The 14,675-nt window shown below is 51.3% G+C and overlaps 5 protein-coding genes across 5 annotated transcripts; 3 read left to right on the forward strand and 2 right to left on the reverse strand.

The window, feature by feature from the left end:
* Positions 1-2,351: 2,351 nt before the first annotated feature.
* On the forward strand, positions 2,352-3,614 carry V8C40DRAFT_224697 (2EXR domain-containing protein). Its single transcript, XM_083212247.1, has 2 exons — positions 2,352-2,683; positions 2,775-3,614. Exons 1-2 carry the CDS (start codon positions 2,543-2,545, stop codon positions 3,447-3,449), a joined length of 816 nt encoding a protein of 271 aa, XP_083073068.1. The 5' UTR covers positions 2,352-2,542; the 3' UTR covers positions 3,450-3,614.
* Positions 3,615-3,993: 379 nt separating this feature from the next.
* On the reverse strand, positions 3,994-6,845 carry V8C40DRAFT_245408 (GEN1/YEN1 family endonuclease). The gene is made up of 3 exons (XM_083215882.1): positions 6,753-6,845; positions 6,534-6,670; positions 3,994-6,465 (listed from the first exon to the last, which is right to left on the reverse strand). Exons 1-3 carry the CDS (start codon positions 6,764-6,766, stop codon positions 4,208-4,210), a joined length of 2,409 nt encoding a protein of 802 aa, XP_083073069.1. The 5' UTR covers positions 6,767-6,845; the 3' UTR covers positions 3,994-4,207.
* Positions 6,846-6,992: 147 nt separating this feature from the next.
* Positions 6,993-9,170, forward strand: V8C40DRAFT_245409 (uncharacterized protein). The gene is made up of 2 exons (XM_083215883.1): positions 6,993-7,542; positions 7,596-9,170. Exons 1-2 carry the CDS (start codon positions 7,136-7,138, stop codon positions 8,878-8,880), a joined length of 1,692 nt encoding a protein of 563 aa, XP_083073070.1. The 5' UTR covers positions 6,993-7,135; the 3' UTR covers positions 8,881-9,170.
* Positions 9,171-10,108: 938 nt separating this feature from the next.
* Positions 10,109-12,386, forward strand: V8C40DRAFT_245411 (major facilitator superfamily domain-containing protein). The gene is made up of 4 exons (XM_083215884.1): positions 10,109-10,658; positions 10,722-11,118; positions 11,215-11,758; positions 11,817-12,386. Exons 1-4 carry the CDS (start codon positions 10,404-10,406, stop codon positions 12,199-12,201), a joined length of 1,581 nt encoding a protein of 526 aa, XP_083073071.1. The 5' UTR covers positions 10,109-10,403; the 3' UTR covers positions 12,202-12,386.
* Positions 12,387-13,187: 801 nt separating this feature from the next.
* V8C40DRAFT_245416 (uncharacterized protein) lies at positions 13,188-13,627 on the reverse strand. Its single transcript, XM_083215885.1, has one exon. The coding sequence runs from the start codon at positions 13,541-13,543 to the stop codon at positions 13,340-13,342; it is 204 nt and encodes a 67-aa protein (XP_083073072.1). The 5' UTR covers positions 13,544-13,627; the 3' UTR covers positions 13,188-13,339.
* Positions 13,628-14,675: the final 1,048 nt, after the last annotated feature.

Here is a 14,675-nt window from a genome sequence, read left to right on the forward strand (position 1 = left end):
GTGAGTGGAAAACGCCACAAGGGGGACATCAAGGTGCGCAGAGCCTGGTTTTGATGCTGTTGGCAGTCAGTCAGTCAGTGTTGATGTGCATTGCGTGCTAGTCTGGATGTAAGTCGTGTTTGTATTGAGATTTTGCTTGTTCATGTTTGCTGTAGTCCTCGCTCTGAATCCATGTCTACTACTCGTATACGTGAATCACCAAATATCATGTCTAATATCACGTCTCCAAAGCTCACTTGGTCACCTCCAGATCAATAACTCCATCTACCAGGTCCTTAGCTGTGCTGTACCACCACCCCCTTCCAGACCATGTCGAGAGCTAATACACGGCCCATCGTCCTAGCCCATGGCCGAGCAGGGGTCACCAACTCTTGGGCCGTCAAAGATCCACCGGGCCAAGGCCCCAAGCAATTTTGCACATCACTGGATTTGATATCCCCTGGCGGCTCATCTTGCGCATTCTCTTCGTAGAGTAAGACACAGATTGTGGCCGCTCGGAGGTTAGGCGTCTGATGGCCGATGCGCTGGAAGGGGAGAAGAAGTCAATTGGCTAGAGTGCAAAAGTTCTTTTTATTTTTTTTCCTAGTTGCTGTTATGTGAGAACATTGCTGTGGTGATACGTAAGTGGTTGTAAGTCGTAGCTCTTCCCCACGCCTAATTCCGCTGTTAGTCCAGTGAAATGAATCTAATCCCTATAACAACCTGAACGCCACTTATTTGGATGGTATTAGTGGCGTATAGCATCGGACTTTAGGAATAGTAGTATACTCGTAGTAGTAGAAGCTGTAGCAGTAACAGTTGTTAGTCCCCAGTTTGCCTTGACAGCTTATACCTTGTCACTTCTGCCCATCTGCCGGTGAAACAGCATCTTGAGAACTCCATCATGTCCTTCTCCTCCTCCTCCTCCTCTGAGACACAACCTCTTGACATGTCTCACAGCTCTTTGACCTTTTCCAAATCTGGGCACTGCATTGGAACCCTGCCCGCAGCCGCCACGCCGCGTCGGCGCCTCTCGCCTTGCCCGATCCAGGGTCGCCTTTCAGCCGTCTGAGACCCCGACATGGGGGTGTGGGAAAGGCAAATGATTGCCACTATTTTTTTCTCGATGGGCGCTTGCAAAATCCGATTCCTCCACCCTTGGACCTGCCCCGGCGATCGAGCGGCGCTGCTTGTGCTGCTGCTGCTGTGCTGCCAATTTCACAATCCCATGGCACCACCTACCTAGTAGGTAGTGTATGAGTACTCTTACAGTCTACTAACACAGAGTCACAGTACTCGTACATGTACCTTCTGCTTCAATCCACCCTCAATGCCTTTGTCGCCCGGGTTCTTGTCCCTCTCGTACTCGTATGTATTGACCATGTTTCCCATCTGTAGCTTTATTGAGCGGAGAGCAGCTAAAACATTGTTTCCATCTACCTCCGAGGTACCCACCCGCCCCCCCAATTGACCCCCCAGTCACCCAGACTGATGCAATGAATGGGTGGTCGCCCATGCTCGGTATGCAGCCCGGGAGGAGCAGGACCCTGGCCTCGCCTTGCCGGAACAGAGGAGATCCGAAAAGACGCCAAGGGGGAGAAAAAGTAAAAAAGAGAAAAAAGAAAGAGAGCTGGAGCTGTCAATCTGCGTAATGAAGTCACCCAGCCGCGAATGACGACGGTGGGTACGGGACCAGAGTTGCTCTAAAGCAGTTGCAGTGACGCTCGTTCCTGTGTCTATTGAAGCCCCCTCGCTCCAACCCAAGTTTTCTGTCTTCGTTTCTTTTTTCCTTTTCCTCGGACGGCAGTTGTTATGACGAGCTGAACCCTTTGCAATTCTATCAAGAGCTGAGCCAAAAAAATCTTATATAGCCACCGAGTGCCTCGTCCTGCTGCTGCCATTCACATCACCGAACACTGATTCACTGATCACTGATCATTAGAGCTTGTGCCAATCTTGCTCTCTTCCCCCCAAGCTCAGACCTCCTCCTTACACCTCTATACACAAACACCCTCTCTAACCCACGCCCTTTACATCGTTGGCCCTCTGTATACACCAAGCTCCCACTCTTAGCAGCTTATATTCCAAGTACCTGCTACACTCTCTGTGTTCTTCCAAATACCTGGTCATCTTGCCAAACCCCCTCCCAGCAACTCCCTCCAAGACCACCTGCGTATCCATCTACGTGAATATCCACATCCAGTGCTACCTACTTCAACCTAGGCACAGACGCTACAGAGCTCGAGAGCAGCTTCATCCTTGACGCCACACGAACCTTATTTCCTGGCTCTTGGTTCAGGTCGAACATTCACTGATACGATACGTACCTTGCTGGGGATCTTATACGATTCGGCACAAGCTTGACAGGCACGGGTGGTTCCTTGCTCTGCCGTGTCAAGGGTCCTCCGGTTGTTGCATCACTCCCGGCTCTTGGATCTGGGGCAATCTATATATATGTGGCCTTTGCCCTGGTGCTTCTTGTAGATAGAGGCAACTCATCTCTCTTGACCAACTCGGGCATATCAACACCTTCACATCGACATCTTCCTCCACCACCATAGCAATGCGGATCAGAATTCCTGGGACGCGCTCTCGCGCCTCTTCTCCTCCTCCTCGCAGGACCAGGTCGCCGGGCATCCCCATCTTTGGCCTCTTGAACTTCATTGCCTCTCACAAACCTACAAAGCAACAACCCGACACCTTTGTACGTCCAATAACCTTTGCTTGCTTGCTTCCTCCATCCCATCTTCCTCTCAGGCAAGACCTCTTCGGCTAACACCTCTTCTCATATATAGCACCCCTTCTCCAGGCTCCCAACAGAGCTCCGCCTGAAGATTTGGCAATTGAGTCTACCCAGCCCACGCCTCGTCTCCGTCCAATGCGGCGTCGACATCTCGGCCTTCGCTAGGCCTCCCCCAGACAGCCCAGAGTATACCGGATGCACATCGCCCACTCGCATCCCGGTCAGCCTCCAAGTCTGCACTGAATCCCGCGCTGAAGCTCTCAAGTCATACCAACCCAGCCTTGGCTTCTTCCGCGGTGATGGCCTGGTCTACTTCAACTACGACATCGACATCTTGTACTTTGGCCCCCGCGAGGGCTTCATGGCCGCGGACTCGCAGTTCCACACGTGCATGATGCTGTGTGAGCCGTCGGAGCTCGCTCGTGTTCGTCGTTTGGCCGTCAACGAGGCCTTGTTCCGGCTCGTTGGTGACACGTACGAGTTCATGAGTGCTACTAGATTCACGCTGGAGATGTTGAGACAGGTTTCTCAGCGCATGAAGGGCCTTGAGGAGCTCATCCTTGTGCCTTGGGATGAGGAACAGGTCGAAGAAGGCCTTGTGCGCGAGCGTTTGACCAAACAGATGAAATCAGCTCTGCAGAGCATGAGAACGGATGTGGACCCGACTTGGCAGGCACCGCCATGGAAGATTATTCCCTTGAAGGAGCTCCCCAGCATGATCGATTGAATGATCGATCTTGTTTGCTGGCTTGAGCCAATAGACGCTATATGCAAGAAATCTAACATCACGAAGCACACTGGAAGCAACATCGCCGCATATGTATCAGTTATGTACTTACACACACACGACAAACGTGTCACAATACGCAACAGGGTCTCAGGCATCACATGTTATATGGTCTCCCTCGGATGGGACACCAACCTCTCTCAGCTTCATGGACCTAACCATATGTATATATTAGGAAGTTTTCGGCGAATGAGAGAGGTAGAAATAAAAGGAAAAGTGATCGGCCTGCTGTTATGCCGCAATGAAGCATCGATATAGGCTGATGCTACATGCACCACCAAAGACCCGAAACAAGAGGAGAGGCAGGGCATTTCGAGCCCACAAGAAGGAATACTCTTGTATATGGGAGGGATCTTTGGTGCTTTGAGCTGGAAGAAGAATTAAGGCTAATTCTTTATTTAACATGGACGATAATTGGAGGAATGGGACATTTCAAAAATATAGCATAGCTACGTGCAGGAGCACAATGGGATTAATGGGGAGCTAGGAATACAAGCTCATAGATTGATATAATAAACAATATATTCAACAGAAACAGAATGCTTATGAATCAGTGAACAAAACTGTCGTTAGATGATTACAAGGCTAATAATTCAAAACACCAACTCTAGCATGTGACATATGCAATGACCATCCTTCATATCCATACCAAATAAATGCAACACCATCAGTATACCAGATCATCATATAATGCTGTATTAACTGTTCGTAGCGTCCGTTAGATCGATAAACGACACATCACTCCATCTAGTAACGCCGGCTCTAATGCCACGGTCTTGAAGCGACTGTACTTCTCGCGAGATTCTCTCTTCATATTCGTCGTCGCCAACTTCAATCTCCTTGAAGAAGCCAGCCCCGTTGGGGACGTATATTTTTTTGCCTGGAGCGGGAGCGGGACTGCCATCGCGCTGTGGCGGAGGAATGCGAGTCCTTTGTTTGCCCGTAGTAGGTCGAGATGTACGTGGTGCTTCGGGACTGCTGGATAGTATAATCTCGACTTCCTTGGTCATTGTTTTCGTAGTAATATCCTCTCGGCTGGAGTTTAGGTTGTATATGCTACCCTTGCTGCTTTTAGATGAACCGGGGCGGCTCGTCTCCGACTGAGGGAGTTTTTGTGTAAACATGTCCATCGACATCTGTCTTAGCTTTGTCGCTCCTTGCGATGTCTTGTGATGAGACGACGTCTTTTGCTTTGGTTTCGTAATCGAAGAAGCCAATGTATCGTGTTCACTTCTCACCCGCGATGAAGCACCCGCCGCAAGAATCGACCGTATTGACTTTGGCATCTCGCCATCACGACTTGCAGAGGCGGTGGTGGTTGCTGTAATCGGCGACGATGGCAAAGATCGTGAAGGTGACGATGAGTCGCCGGCAGGGCTGGACGAAATGACGATAGCCTCGAAAACTCCTGCATCGTCATGACGCCTAGTTGGGTCTGGTGAGCTGGTTACTGTCCAACGGTCCAAGCTAGGAGGTGCGTTGGGCATGGGTTGCTTACTGGACTTTCGTAGTGACGGCGGTGTTTGTGGTCGGCGTAATTGACTTGGTCGAGGAAGAGGAGGGAGATCTGGTTCGCTAAACTCATTAACCTCGCTGTCATCCTTGTTCGAGTCGGAGGCAACGCTATTGGTAGCTTTCCCCTGTTTTTCCACTGCCTTGGTGATGCGAACAAAGCTGTCGAGAGCCCCGTGAGGCATCGCGGCATCCTTCTTCGTCTTTGATGTTGTTGCCTTCTTTTTGGTTGACTTTTGTTTTTTCCCCTCCTCCCAGGCTTGGACAGATCTTGGCGCAAACCTCCTGGCCACTTCTTCTAGAACCCAGGTGAGTTGTGGTGTCGTAATATCAAACGTCCTGCCGCCACTGCCTTGGGCGTCCTCAAGGTTGTCTGGAGCTGTTCCAAACTCCTCATCGCTATTAAGAGCTAGGCCGCTCCGAGCATATGTAATTTCCTCCTCCACTTCATTTGATATATCGATGGGCACGATTTCTTCGGGGATATAAGCGAGCCGAAGTTCGGACGTGTTGTCTGTGCTGAAATGGTTTCGACGGGCTGATATTTTCTTAACAAAAGAATCTCCGTTAACGCCGTCCTGGTACATGCGATTCACAAATAAGCCCTCGCTGAGCACACGAATGAATTTGATTGCGCCGATGCGGAAATCCCAATTAAATGTTTCCCTGGTAAATTCCCTTAGGCCATCCAACTGGATTTCCCTGGTTTCTTTTAGCCTTTGCCTGACTACTTCCAACGTGGATTCAGGAGACACCACCGGATGGGTGTAATAGCGAAGCACCTCTACATTTGGGAAATCCTCTGGAATGTCTAGGGCCTTGTGACGAGTGCGGAAATATTCGCTTTCATTGGTTCGAAGCTCATGCGTCAATGACTTTTTCCACTGGCGTATACCTTCTGTATCTGAGGCTCGAAGCTGACACAGAGATTTTCCAAAACCACCCTTGGCGGCCTGACATGCAACTTTTGGTCCACAGCCAGGCACTCCCTCCGGGATATAGTCGCCGCCACTCATAAGGGCCACCAAAACCATTCCCTCTCGATCGAGACCAAGGTTGGCCATGTTCAAATCGTTGACGTCGTACATGGAGACGTGCGTTGGCTTTCCGTTCTTTCCCTCGGCCGACCAGTTCCGAAGCGTTCGTGTGCATCCAAACATGATTGTGTCCACATCTTCACTCAGTACAGCATCGACAATGCCGTTCTTTTGTAGAAAGGCACATTCGGCCTCGGCCTCGCCTGGTGCATCGTGAACTACAAACCCAAAGAGCCGGATAAGCCTCTTTGCGTGAGCCGCTGCGAACCCATCGCCCCGGCCGGATCGCCTATGGCGTTTGAACTTTGGTTTATTAGGACCATCAAAGACGAAAATTGGCTGGATTGGCGTGCCCAGAAGACGAACAAGTCGGTAGAAGAGGGTTCGGATCGCAGGGTTGGTGCCGCCTGTTTTCACGATCAAGTCAGACGGAAACTTGCATGAGGCTGGTTATTTTGAGGCTTGACAAACTTACCGCGAGCAGCTTGGTTTTGGAACTGCCAGATAGCAATGTCAATAGCAAGGCGATAGGGCCGATTGTGCTCCACGAAGCTGTCGGATGCAAGCTTGGACAGGGAGATCCTCTTGCCAGGGCCTAGCTCTCGATATATCCTGTAGAGCGTGAGCTTTTCAATCAAGCAAATGCGGATGCTTTAGAAAAGAAAAGAAAAACAAAAAACACAAAATCGCTTACCCTTTAATCCCCATTGATGCCCTCTAGCAGCTACCGCCCTTGGCCCTGTCATGAGCTGCAGAAAAGCTGGATGATGGAGATGTAGCAGTAATGTTTACTTGCTGAAGCCGTGACGACAGGACCAAAAACATTGGGCTTGCCCGGGGTACCTTATCGATATCGGTGGATCGGCGCTAGCAACACCCGCCTATTTTCATAGGACAGCCTCAGACACTCAAACAGAGCGATTGAACTGCCATTCAAGCCTGTATTGTGATTCGCTCAATGACCAAGAAAAAGGAGACCCAAGCAGCCGTAACTCGCTGCACGTAGAGCCTCAACTCTTCTGTTCAGCATCGCTCACAGCCGCTGAAGGGCATCTGCTATCCCTGCCATCGAGGGCCATGTCCTCTGGCACGGGGCCGACGCTGGCTCATCGTAGCGTTGCCAGCATCCGCTCAGCCCCGATTCTCCAAGAGCCTGGAGCGCCACATACGCCGCCGCGAACAATCTCCAATACATACGGCTCACCGGCCACGATTAGGGCCGACGACGACTTTCTGATTATCCAGATAGGCTCACGGTTTGTCCGGGCCGGGTTTGCGGGGGACAACCAGCCCAAGGCGGTGCTCACATGTGGACCGAAGGACCAGCGACGGGCAGGAGATTTCAGGGATTGGCAGCCGGCTGGGGATGTTGACCTTCAGTCGGGGGATAAGGATTATGAGCTATGGCGGTATGACCTGAGAGAAGTCGATCTTGGGCTTGTGTATGACAAGCTGGATCGTCTGCTGAGAGATGCGTTTGGAAGGTAAGCTTTGGCTGAGCTACAGTGAGAGACGCTCATGCTGATATTCCATCTAGGTGTTTGCTGATTGACTCTCGGCCAAGAAGAGCAGGCCTCGTTCTTGACTCTGGGGTGCCAATCCCAATCTTGTCCACTGTGCTGGATCTCTTGTTCAAGGGCTTCCAAACACCAATGATCTCTCTCATGTCCTCGGCTACCATGTCTGTAGTGGCGGGTGGAATCCGCTCAGGGCTGGTCATCGACATGGGTTGGGCCGAGACGGTAGTCACCAGTGTCTATGAGTACCGAGAGGTCAAATGCACGCGTAGTATAAGAGGAGGGAGATATCTCAACCACCAGCTGTATAAGCTTCTTCACAAAATCTTAACTGACAAGGAAGAGGAAGACGAAGAAAGCGCACGAGTCATCAGCTTTGCTGAGTGCGAGGATATCATGTGCCGCCTGATGTGGTGTCGGCCGCCGGCATCCAAGTCACCTCAGGCACAGAAGCCGGCTCAAAGACAGTCACAGCAGTTGGACACAGTGGAGGAGCAAGACGAGTCCGAACCCGAGCCTGAGCAGTCTCTGCAAAACAGTGTGGCAAGCATCCCGCTGAGGTCTATTAATCCACCCAGGACGATTGAAGTGCCGTTTGATAAGCTTGCTGGTGTGTGCGACGATACATTCTTTGATCTGTCAATTGCACATAGCGCATTTGATGATGAGGATTTCCCGGTCCATCTACTCATTTATCGTCATTTGCTACAGCTACCAATGGATGTGAGGGCTGTCTGCATGCCTCGCATAATCTTCACGGGTGGCTGCTCCAACATTCTAGGCATCAAGGGGCGCATTATGGAAGAAGTCACAAGCATGGTGAAGCGAAAAGGGTGGGCTAACGTCTCTGGAAAGCACGTGGAAGAGTCACGAAACAGCCAATTTTCTGATCGAAGAGCGAGTATAGCTAGATCAGTCAGCTCAACAGCGACTGCATCTGACCTCGGAGACGAACAGGAATCTTCACGGCCAAGCTCGATAGCTTCACAGTCGGACATTGCGGATCCCATCGAGGCAAAGGTGGCACGCCATCGGCCGCAGATTTCGCAAATGCAAGGAGAATTCCGCACTCTTCACTCTCTTGGGCCGTGGGCCGGAGCAAGTTTAGTTTCCCAGCTCAAAATCCCCGCCATGGCGACGGTAGACCGCGAGCTGTGGCTGCAGCAGGGGGCTTATGGCGCGTCGCGTCCGAATGAAATCGACGTCAAGGCACAGCAGCGGCAGAGCATGGGCGCAGGAGGCTTTATTCGCGGCAGCGGAGGCCATCATACCAACTGGACGCTTGGAGCCTGGGGCAACGTGTGAAGCATTTTTCTTTTTAGCGAACGGTCTTGCTCATCCGCCACTTGAACGAGCTTGGAGTGACTCTACTTGTTAATGCTTCTGATATGGATGAGTTTCGATTTGCGGGGGGTTTTTTTTTTTTTCAAGGCGAAGCTTCGCTCGAGAAGCCAGCGCGATATGCCCAATAGACGGACAAAAAGTGATGGGGATTTAGCGACTATACCTTTTTCTTTTCCTTTGCATCTTTTGTCATGAAGTATATGATCTAGATCTTATGAATGACTACCAAGAATAGACTGGCGCTAGACGGTATAGTCGTTTTCCTGTGACCAAACTAAGCTTGCACCTTGATCATTGTTTTTCTTCTCCGGCTCTACTCCGATCGTATTCCGCAAAACTGAGGCGGTCAAGTAGACGCATTTCGCATGATATTTGCGATGATAATAGCTGTCGTTATAAGGAGGCGTCATATTCAAGATGAAGAGGAGTATGGTATTCCACAATGGTCATCGTGAAACCCATATGGCGTCTTTCAAACACCCAGTGAATGACATCGTATTGTCCAGTCATTTCTCACACCAACTTCGCTCCCCCGCAAGAAGTTATTTTGTCACTAACCTTCCACTCCAGACTCGAATACCACCCCTGCGGGTCCTAAAAATTGCTAAATAGAGGAGCTGAGGAGCAGAAGAGCATCGATTCCGATTTCCGGTCGTAGGAATCCCACGTGCGTCACATGAGAGAAGCAGCAAATACGAGTCATGATGGGGGAGCGCGGCGTCGCAAAAAACAACCCATGGCGGTCACTCTGTGGATAGTGTCAAAAACGCCTTCCATCGGCACCTGTCCGAACGAGGCGGGCGAACAAGCCATATATAAAGCTGGAGCTAGCCAGAACAAAGTTGCCGTTAAATGGAAAACCATTGAGCGCCACCGGAGAAAATATGGAACAATATCATACCCTGGCTGGCCCATTTTCCACGAATTGCTTCTCTTTTACTTGCTCGAAGAAGCGGGTAAACGTTTTGGCTAGCTGTTTGAACGAAAGCCTGGTGGTTGTGGACCGTTCAAAGGCGCATTTTAGCGGTGCCAAGTGTTGGTGGAAGTAAACCGGATATGAAGCGTGATGTCGACGCCACCAAAAATGAATTGCCGACAGAGCGAATCAGAGACTGCCGCTTCTCCCCAGGAAGTAGGACTCTGGGGAAGAACCCCACGTTTGGAAAAGAAACTCGATGGCATTCGCCTCCTCCATGTGCTTTCTCCCCCACACAATGGAGCCCCTCGTACGCGTTTAGCTCCAGCCTCCCCGACTTTTCTTTCCCCCCACAGACCGTGCTCACTAGCGGTAGTGATGTTCGGTTCTCGGTTTGTGTTGCATGAATGAGGAGAGGGGGATGATGCAGGAGTGGTGTCTGGAATGCAGCTCCCGTGATATATAAACGGGGGAGCCCGTCCCCGAGAGTCGATCCTGTGGGTTTCTGTGATTCTACGCCGATCCTTCTGTGCAGCGGCCTCGACTCCAATATAGATAAACCGCAATCATGGCCACTGAATCAAACGAGGCCGCATATCCCCCTCCTTCTCCTGTAAAGGATTTGGACGATGTCGAACATGTCGAGAAGGATCTCAAGACAGTCGTGGCCGCGGTCACTGACCGCCCGGTGCATGAGATGTACCTGGAGGCCATGGAGCGGTATCCCAATGACGAGGCCATCGACCAAGCTGACGAGAAGCGACTGTTGCGCAAACTGGATATGCGCATCTTGCCCTTGCTAGGCATTTGCTACTTCTTTTATGTGAGATTCTCTCGGAAAGTTGCCGTTTGGTTATGATGGACGGGGAATTAACCGTGACCCTAGTATGTGGACAAAACCACTCTTTCATACGCCGCCATCTTCGGCATCAAAGACGACCTGAAACTTGTGGGAGACGACTATTCGTGGCTCTCCAGCAGCTTCTACTTTGGATGGCTGATCTGGGCCATCCCCTCCAACCTTCTTATGCAGCGCAGCCCGCCTGCATATTATCTCGCCTTCAACATCTTCATGTGGGGTGCCTTGCTCATGTGCCAGGCGGCAGTGAAGAACCTTGGGGGATTGCTTGCCCTTCGAGTTTTGTCTGGAGCATTTGAAGCGATTGCAGATCCTGCGTTTATGCTCATCACATCGATGTATTATACCAGAGCAGAGCAGCCATCACGCATCTCAGCCTGGTATGCGTTCAATGGAATTGGTGTTGCAGGAGGTGGCCTTATTGGTAAGTGATGGCTTGTTTGATATGAAGAAATTTGGGATACAGAATGCTGGTAAATGCGTGTGGACAACTTGCTAACGTGTGTTTGATGGCGTGTAGGATACGGTATTGGCCAAATCAAGAGTTCCTTGGCCTCATGGCGCTACGAATTCATTATTGTCGGTGCCTTTTGCGCCGCTTGGGGAATCTGCCTCTTCATCTGCCTCCCCAACTCCCCTCGAACCATCTGGGGCTTCAGTCATGACGAAAAGCTCATCATGATTGCCCGCATGAGGCGCAACCAGACCGGTGTGGAGCAGAACAGGATCAACTGGAAGCAAATCAAGGAGGCGTACCTGGACTACAAGACCTGGCTCTTCACCCTGCTCGGCTTTGTGTCCAACATTCCAAACGGCGGCATTTCCAACTTTTCTACTCTTGTCATCAAGGGATTAAACTTCGACACGCTGCATACGGCTCTGCTGGGCATTCCGCAGGGCGTGCTGGTGGTGATTTGGATTGGGTTGGGAGCTTTGGCAAACAAGTTTATGCCAAACAACTGCCGTACGCTCGTCTGCGCTCTGTTCATGTTGCCAACAATTGCAGGTGCTCTCGGATTCCTGCTCGCTCCCAACGATGCATACGTTGGAAGGCTGATTTGCTTGTAAGTCCATTCTGTCGATTTGTCATTCATGTCACCGAATTAACCCGCGACTTCATAGTTACCTCACCGGTTCATACCAAGCTTCATTCGTCATTTCACTCTCCCTCATCACATCCAACACTGGTGGCCAGTCTAAGAAGATGATCGTCTCCGGCATGATCTGGTTCGGCGCTTGCATCGGCAACATCGCCGGCCCCTTCTTCTACAAAGCCAACCAGGCACCTTCATACCACCTGGGCATTGGCTCTCTCCTTGTTGCCAACTGCATTGAGCTCGCGCTCTTCTTTGTCTTCCGATATTGCTTTATCTGGGAGAACAAGCGGAAAGAGAAGCTGCGAGCAGAGATGGAGGAGCGGGGAGAGCTTATCGCTGGCGAGTTGAATGCCACGGCGTTTGTGGACATGACGGACAAGGAGAATCCGAACTTTGTGTATGTTTATTAATGAGGGAGGTCGCATAATGTTGCTGCTCATCCCAAAGAAATTATGATTTGCGTATGATGAAGCTCCGCTGCACGCGCTCTAGTGACCGGATTTCGTTCTTCTCTTTACCATTCGTTGAATTTGTCAGTCCGGAATTCGAATTCCGACATATGTGCACCATATGGAGATGACAGCGTAGTACCGATGTAATTTGCTCGACCGGGCCCTCTACACAGCATCCCGGATGTTTTTTTGGAAGGCCCAAGGCCCTTCAGGTCTTAAAATAAGCTTTTTGCATGCATTTGCATCGCAGGCCTTTTGCGACGGTCCCCCTTACTGACCGAGAAGTGGATGCAATGGCGCCGAACTCCCACGTTTCCCCGTCGTCGGTGTCGCGGATTCTCGCATGGCAGCCCTGCCTGGCCTGGTGGGCAATTCCGGTCCGGAGTAAGCAAGCACAAGGTTTCTGTCATGACAAGCTGCTGACAGATACACGTATGATGCGCATTGGGCTAACCCGCGCTTCCTAGGCCTAGGTGTCACACAAAAAGAGGTTGCTTTCGCGAACGGGTCAAGGCGCCAGCGGAAGCCGACCCGCTCACATTTTGCCCTTAGCACCAGCCGTGTAAAGCAAAATGTCCGAGTGCTAGGCTAGGTGCGGACTAAAACTGGAATATTAATTCGTCTTTACCCTCGTAATGGTGCCGCGGAGCTCGGAGCAAGTTCGATGGAGGGGGGTTCGGAGTTTGGGGCCGATCGCCTGGTATCAAGCAAATATCATTCTTGTATTTGTTCAAACAGTGTTTTTATTCATACGAAGTACGAGGCACAGCGACCTGGATCTGTCGATTTGCACCTGCAAAGTATCTGTATGTTCTCCTAGCACGGTTTGCTGTGCGTAAAAAGCGTTTGATCTTTGGTCGTCTCTACCTGCAACACATGCAGGACAAACCGCGTCGGGTCTTTCAAGACTGATTCCGCAGTGGGGATTCCCTTCAAGGAAAATGCTCACGACAATATCGCATGGAAGCAACACTCCGTTACGAGCGTCCCAGCGGGATGGCACGGTCCCCAGTATTGTGTTGGACGGAGGGTTAGGCTGGGTAGCACATACCTAGTAGGTACAGCACGAGTAAGCGAGGGCAGCGGGCCTTGTCGCTTACAGTATAAAGCCTTTGCACAACCGGGGAGCTTTAGGCTGGAGAGTTGGTGCTGATGGTGGAGAAGAGACTGTTGTGTGTGTGGCCGTTGTTGTGAATGCTATAGCTATGTTGGTCCATATCGCGCGTCTGGACAGTCCCGAGTGGCTGGTCACCACTAATTCGTGTTGGCCTATAGCATTTAAATCGATTAGAGCTTCCATTGTTCCATAATGAGACACATCTTCGGTTGGCTTTCTCGAGATCTAATCGTCCATGTGCGGTTGGTAAGGTGGCCCAGGGCGGACGAAACTGGAAAAGAGTGGAGAGCAAACATTGAAGATGAAAGCTACGCACACCTGCTACCGGACCGGCTATTACCAGGTTCTGGTGTCTGCACAAGCATGACTTGTACGCATATGCACAGACTTGGTATGGCTCCTGAAACCAAGATGTAACCCCGTATTGGGCGCCTTGGGAGCGGCACGGACTGCTTCCAGGCCATTCCCTCACGCCAAATGGCCCAAGCTGTCGGGTCGTGTCGCTGACGGACTGTGGTGGGTGTGGGATGGCCGTGGAAATACACGTAAGATGATGGCTGCCGGCCTTTGGTAGTTTGGGTATGTGGTTTGTAGACCATGAGCGCACAGCACTTCAAGTTGTTTTCCTCCATGCCTGTGATCTGTCCCAGCTGCCCCCAAAGAGCCATCTTTGGACAGTACTGTACATGCACGATTGCATACTGTACTTGCAATGCTCCATACAGTAGGTGAACCCAGGAGGTAGGCAGGTATGGATACATGTACCAACACGCAGGCAAGCAACATGAAGCAAGCAGGGTCTTGCAGATGCTGATTCGCCTGCTCAGTGCCCGCTGCTGGATGCTTCCTGGTCTCTCTTTTTCCGGGTCGAAGCCCGTTGGTCGTCGGCTGCGGGTGTGGCATGTTGGTAAGCCCAGTGCCCTGTTCCCGGTTCTGCAGATGCAGTGCTGCGTTGCCATTTGACGAAGCGAGCAGGGGGATGGGCGACGTGCTGAGGTGTTCATCTCACCGTGCAGACGGGAGGCTGATTGCACTGCAACTCTTCCATGGCTCGAGCACTGGGTATTCCAAACGTCAGCCGCCTCGGGGTGACTGATGGCAATATTGTTGTTGTTTGTTGCCATCAATTATGTAACGTACCTAGGCAGCAAGTTGGGAGATTGAAGCTGTCAAGTGATTGAACCCTAGCCCTTGCCGTTCCCGAAGTGGCCGCGCCATGTCCGCAACGTGGCGCAGCTAATCAAACAGAGTTGTGCTGCTAGCAGTTCCACCAGAAAGCGCCCAGAACGTTGGAATTCTGGCCACCAAGACGCCA

The sequence above is a fragment of the Trichoderma camerunense genome, assembly GCF_050948025.1.
Source record: "Trichoderma camerunense strain CBS 138272 chromosome Unknown V8C40scaffold_9, whole genome shotgun sequence".
In the NCBI taxonomy this organism is placed as follows: Eukaryota; Fungi; Ascomycota; class Sordariomycetes; order Hypocreales; family Hypocreaceae; genus Trichoderma; species Trichoderma camerunense.

Coding starts and splice junctions, on each gene's coding strand:
- V8C40DRAFT_245409 (XM_083215883.1), top strand. CDS start 7,136: ATGTCCTCTGGCACGGGGCCGACGCTGGCTCATCGTAGCGTTGCCAGC. Junction 7,543..7,595: donor CTGAGAGATGCGTTTGGAAG/GTAAGCTTTGGC, acceptor TATTCCATCTAG/GTGTTTGCTGATTGACTCTC.
- V8C40DRAFT_245411 (XM_083215884.1), top strand. CDS start 10,404: ATGGCCACTGAATCAAACGAGGCCGCATATCCCCCTCCTTCTCCTGTA. Junction 10,659..10,721: donor GCATTTGCTACTTCTTTTAT/GTGAGATTCTCT, acceptor CCGTGACCCTAG/TATGTGGACAAAACCACTCT. Junction 11,119..11,214: donor TGCAGGAGGTGGCCTTATTG/GTAAGTGATGGC, acceptor GATGGCGTGTAG/GATACGGTATTGGCCAAATC.
- V8C40DRAFT_245416 (XM_083215885.1), bottom strand. CDS start 13,543: ATGGAAGCTCTAATCGATTTAAATGCTATAGGCCAACACGAATTAGTG.
- V8C40DRAFT_224697 (XM_083212247.1), top strand. CDS start 2,543: ATGCGGATCAGAATTCCTGGGACGCGCTCTCGCGCCTCTTCTCCTCCT. Junction 2,684..2,774: donor AGCAACAACCCGACACCTTT/GTACGTCCAATA, acceptor TCTCATATATAG/CACCCCTTCTCCAGGCTCCC.
- V8C40DRAFT_245408 (XM_083215882.1), bottom strand. Junction 6,466..6,533: donor CCAAAACCAAGCTGCTCGCG/GTAAGTTTGTCA, acceptor TCGTGAAAACAG/GCGGCACCAACCCTGCGATC.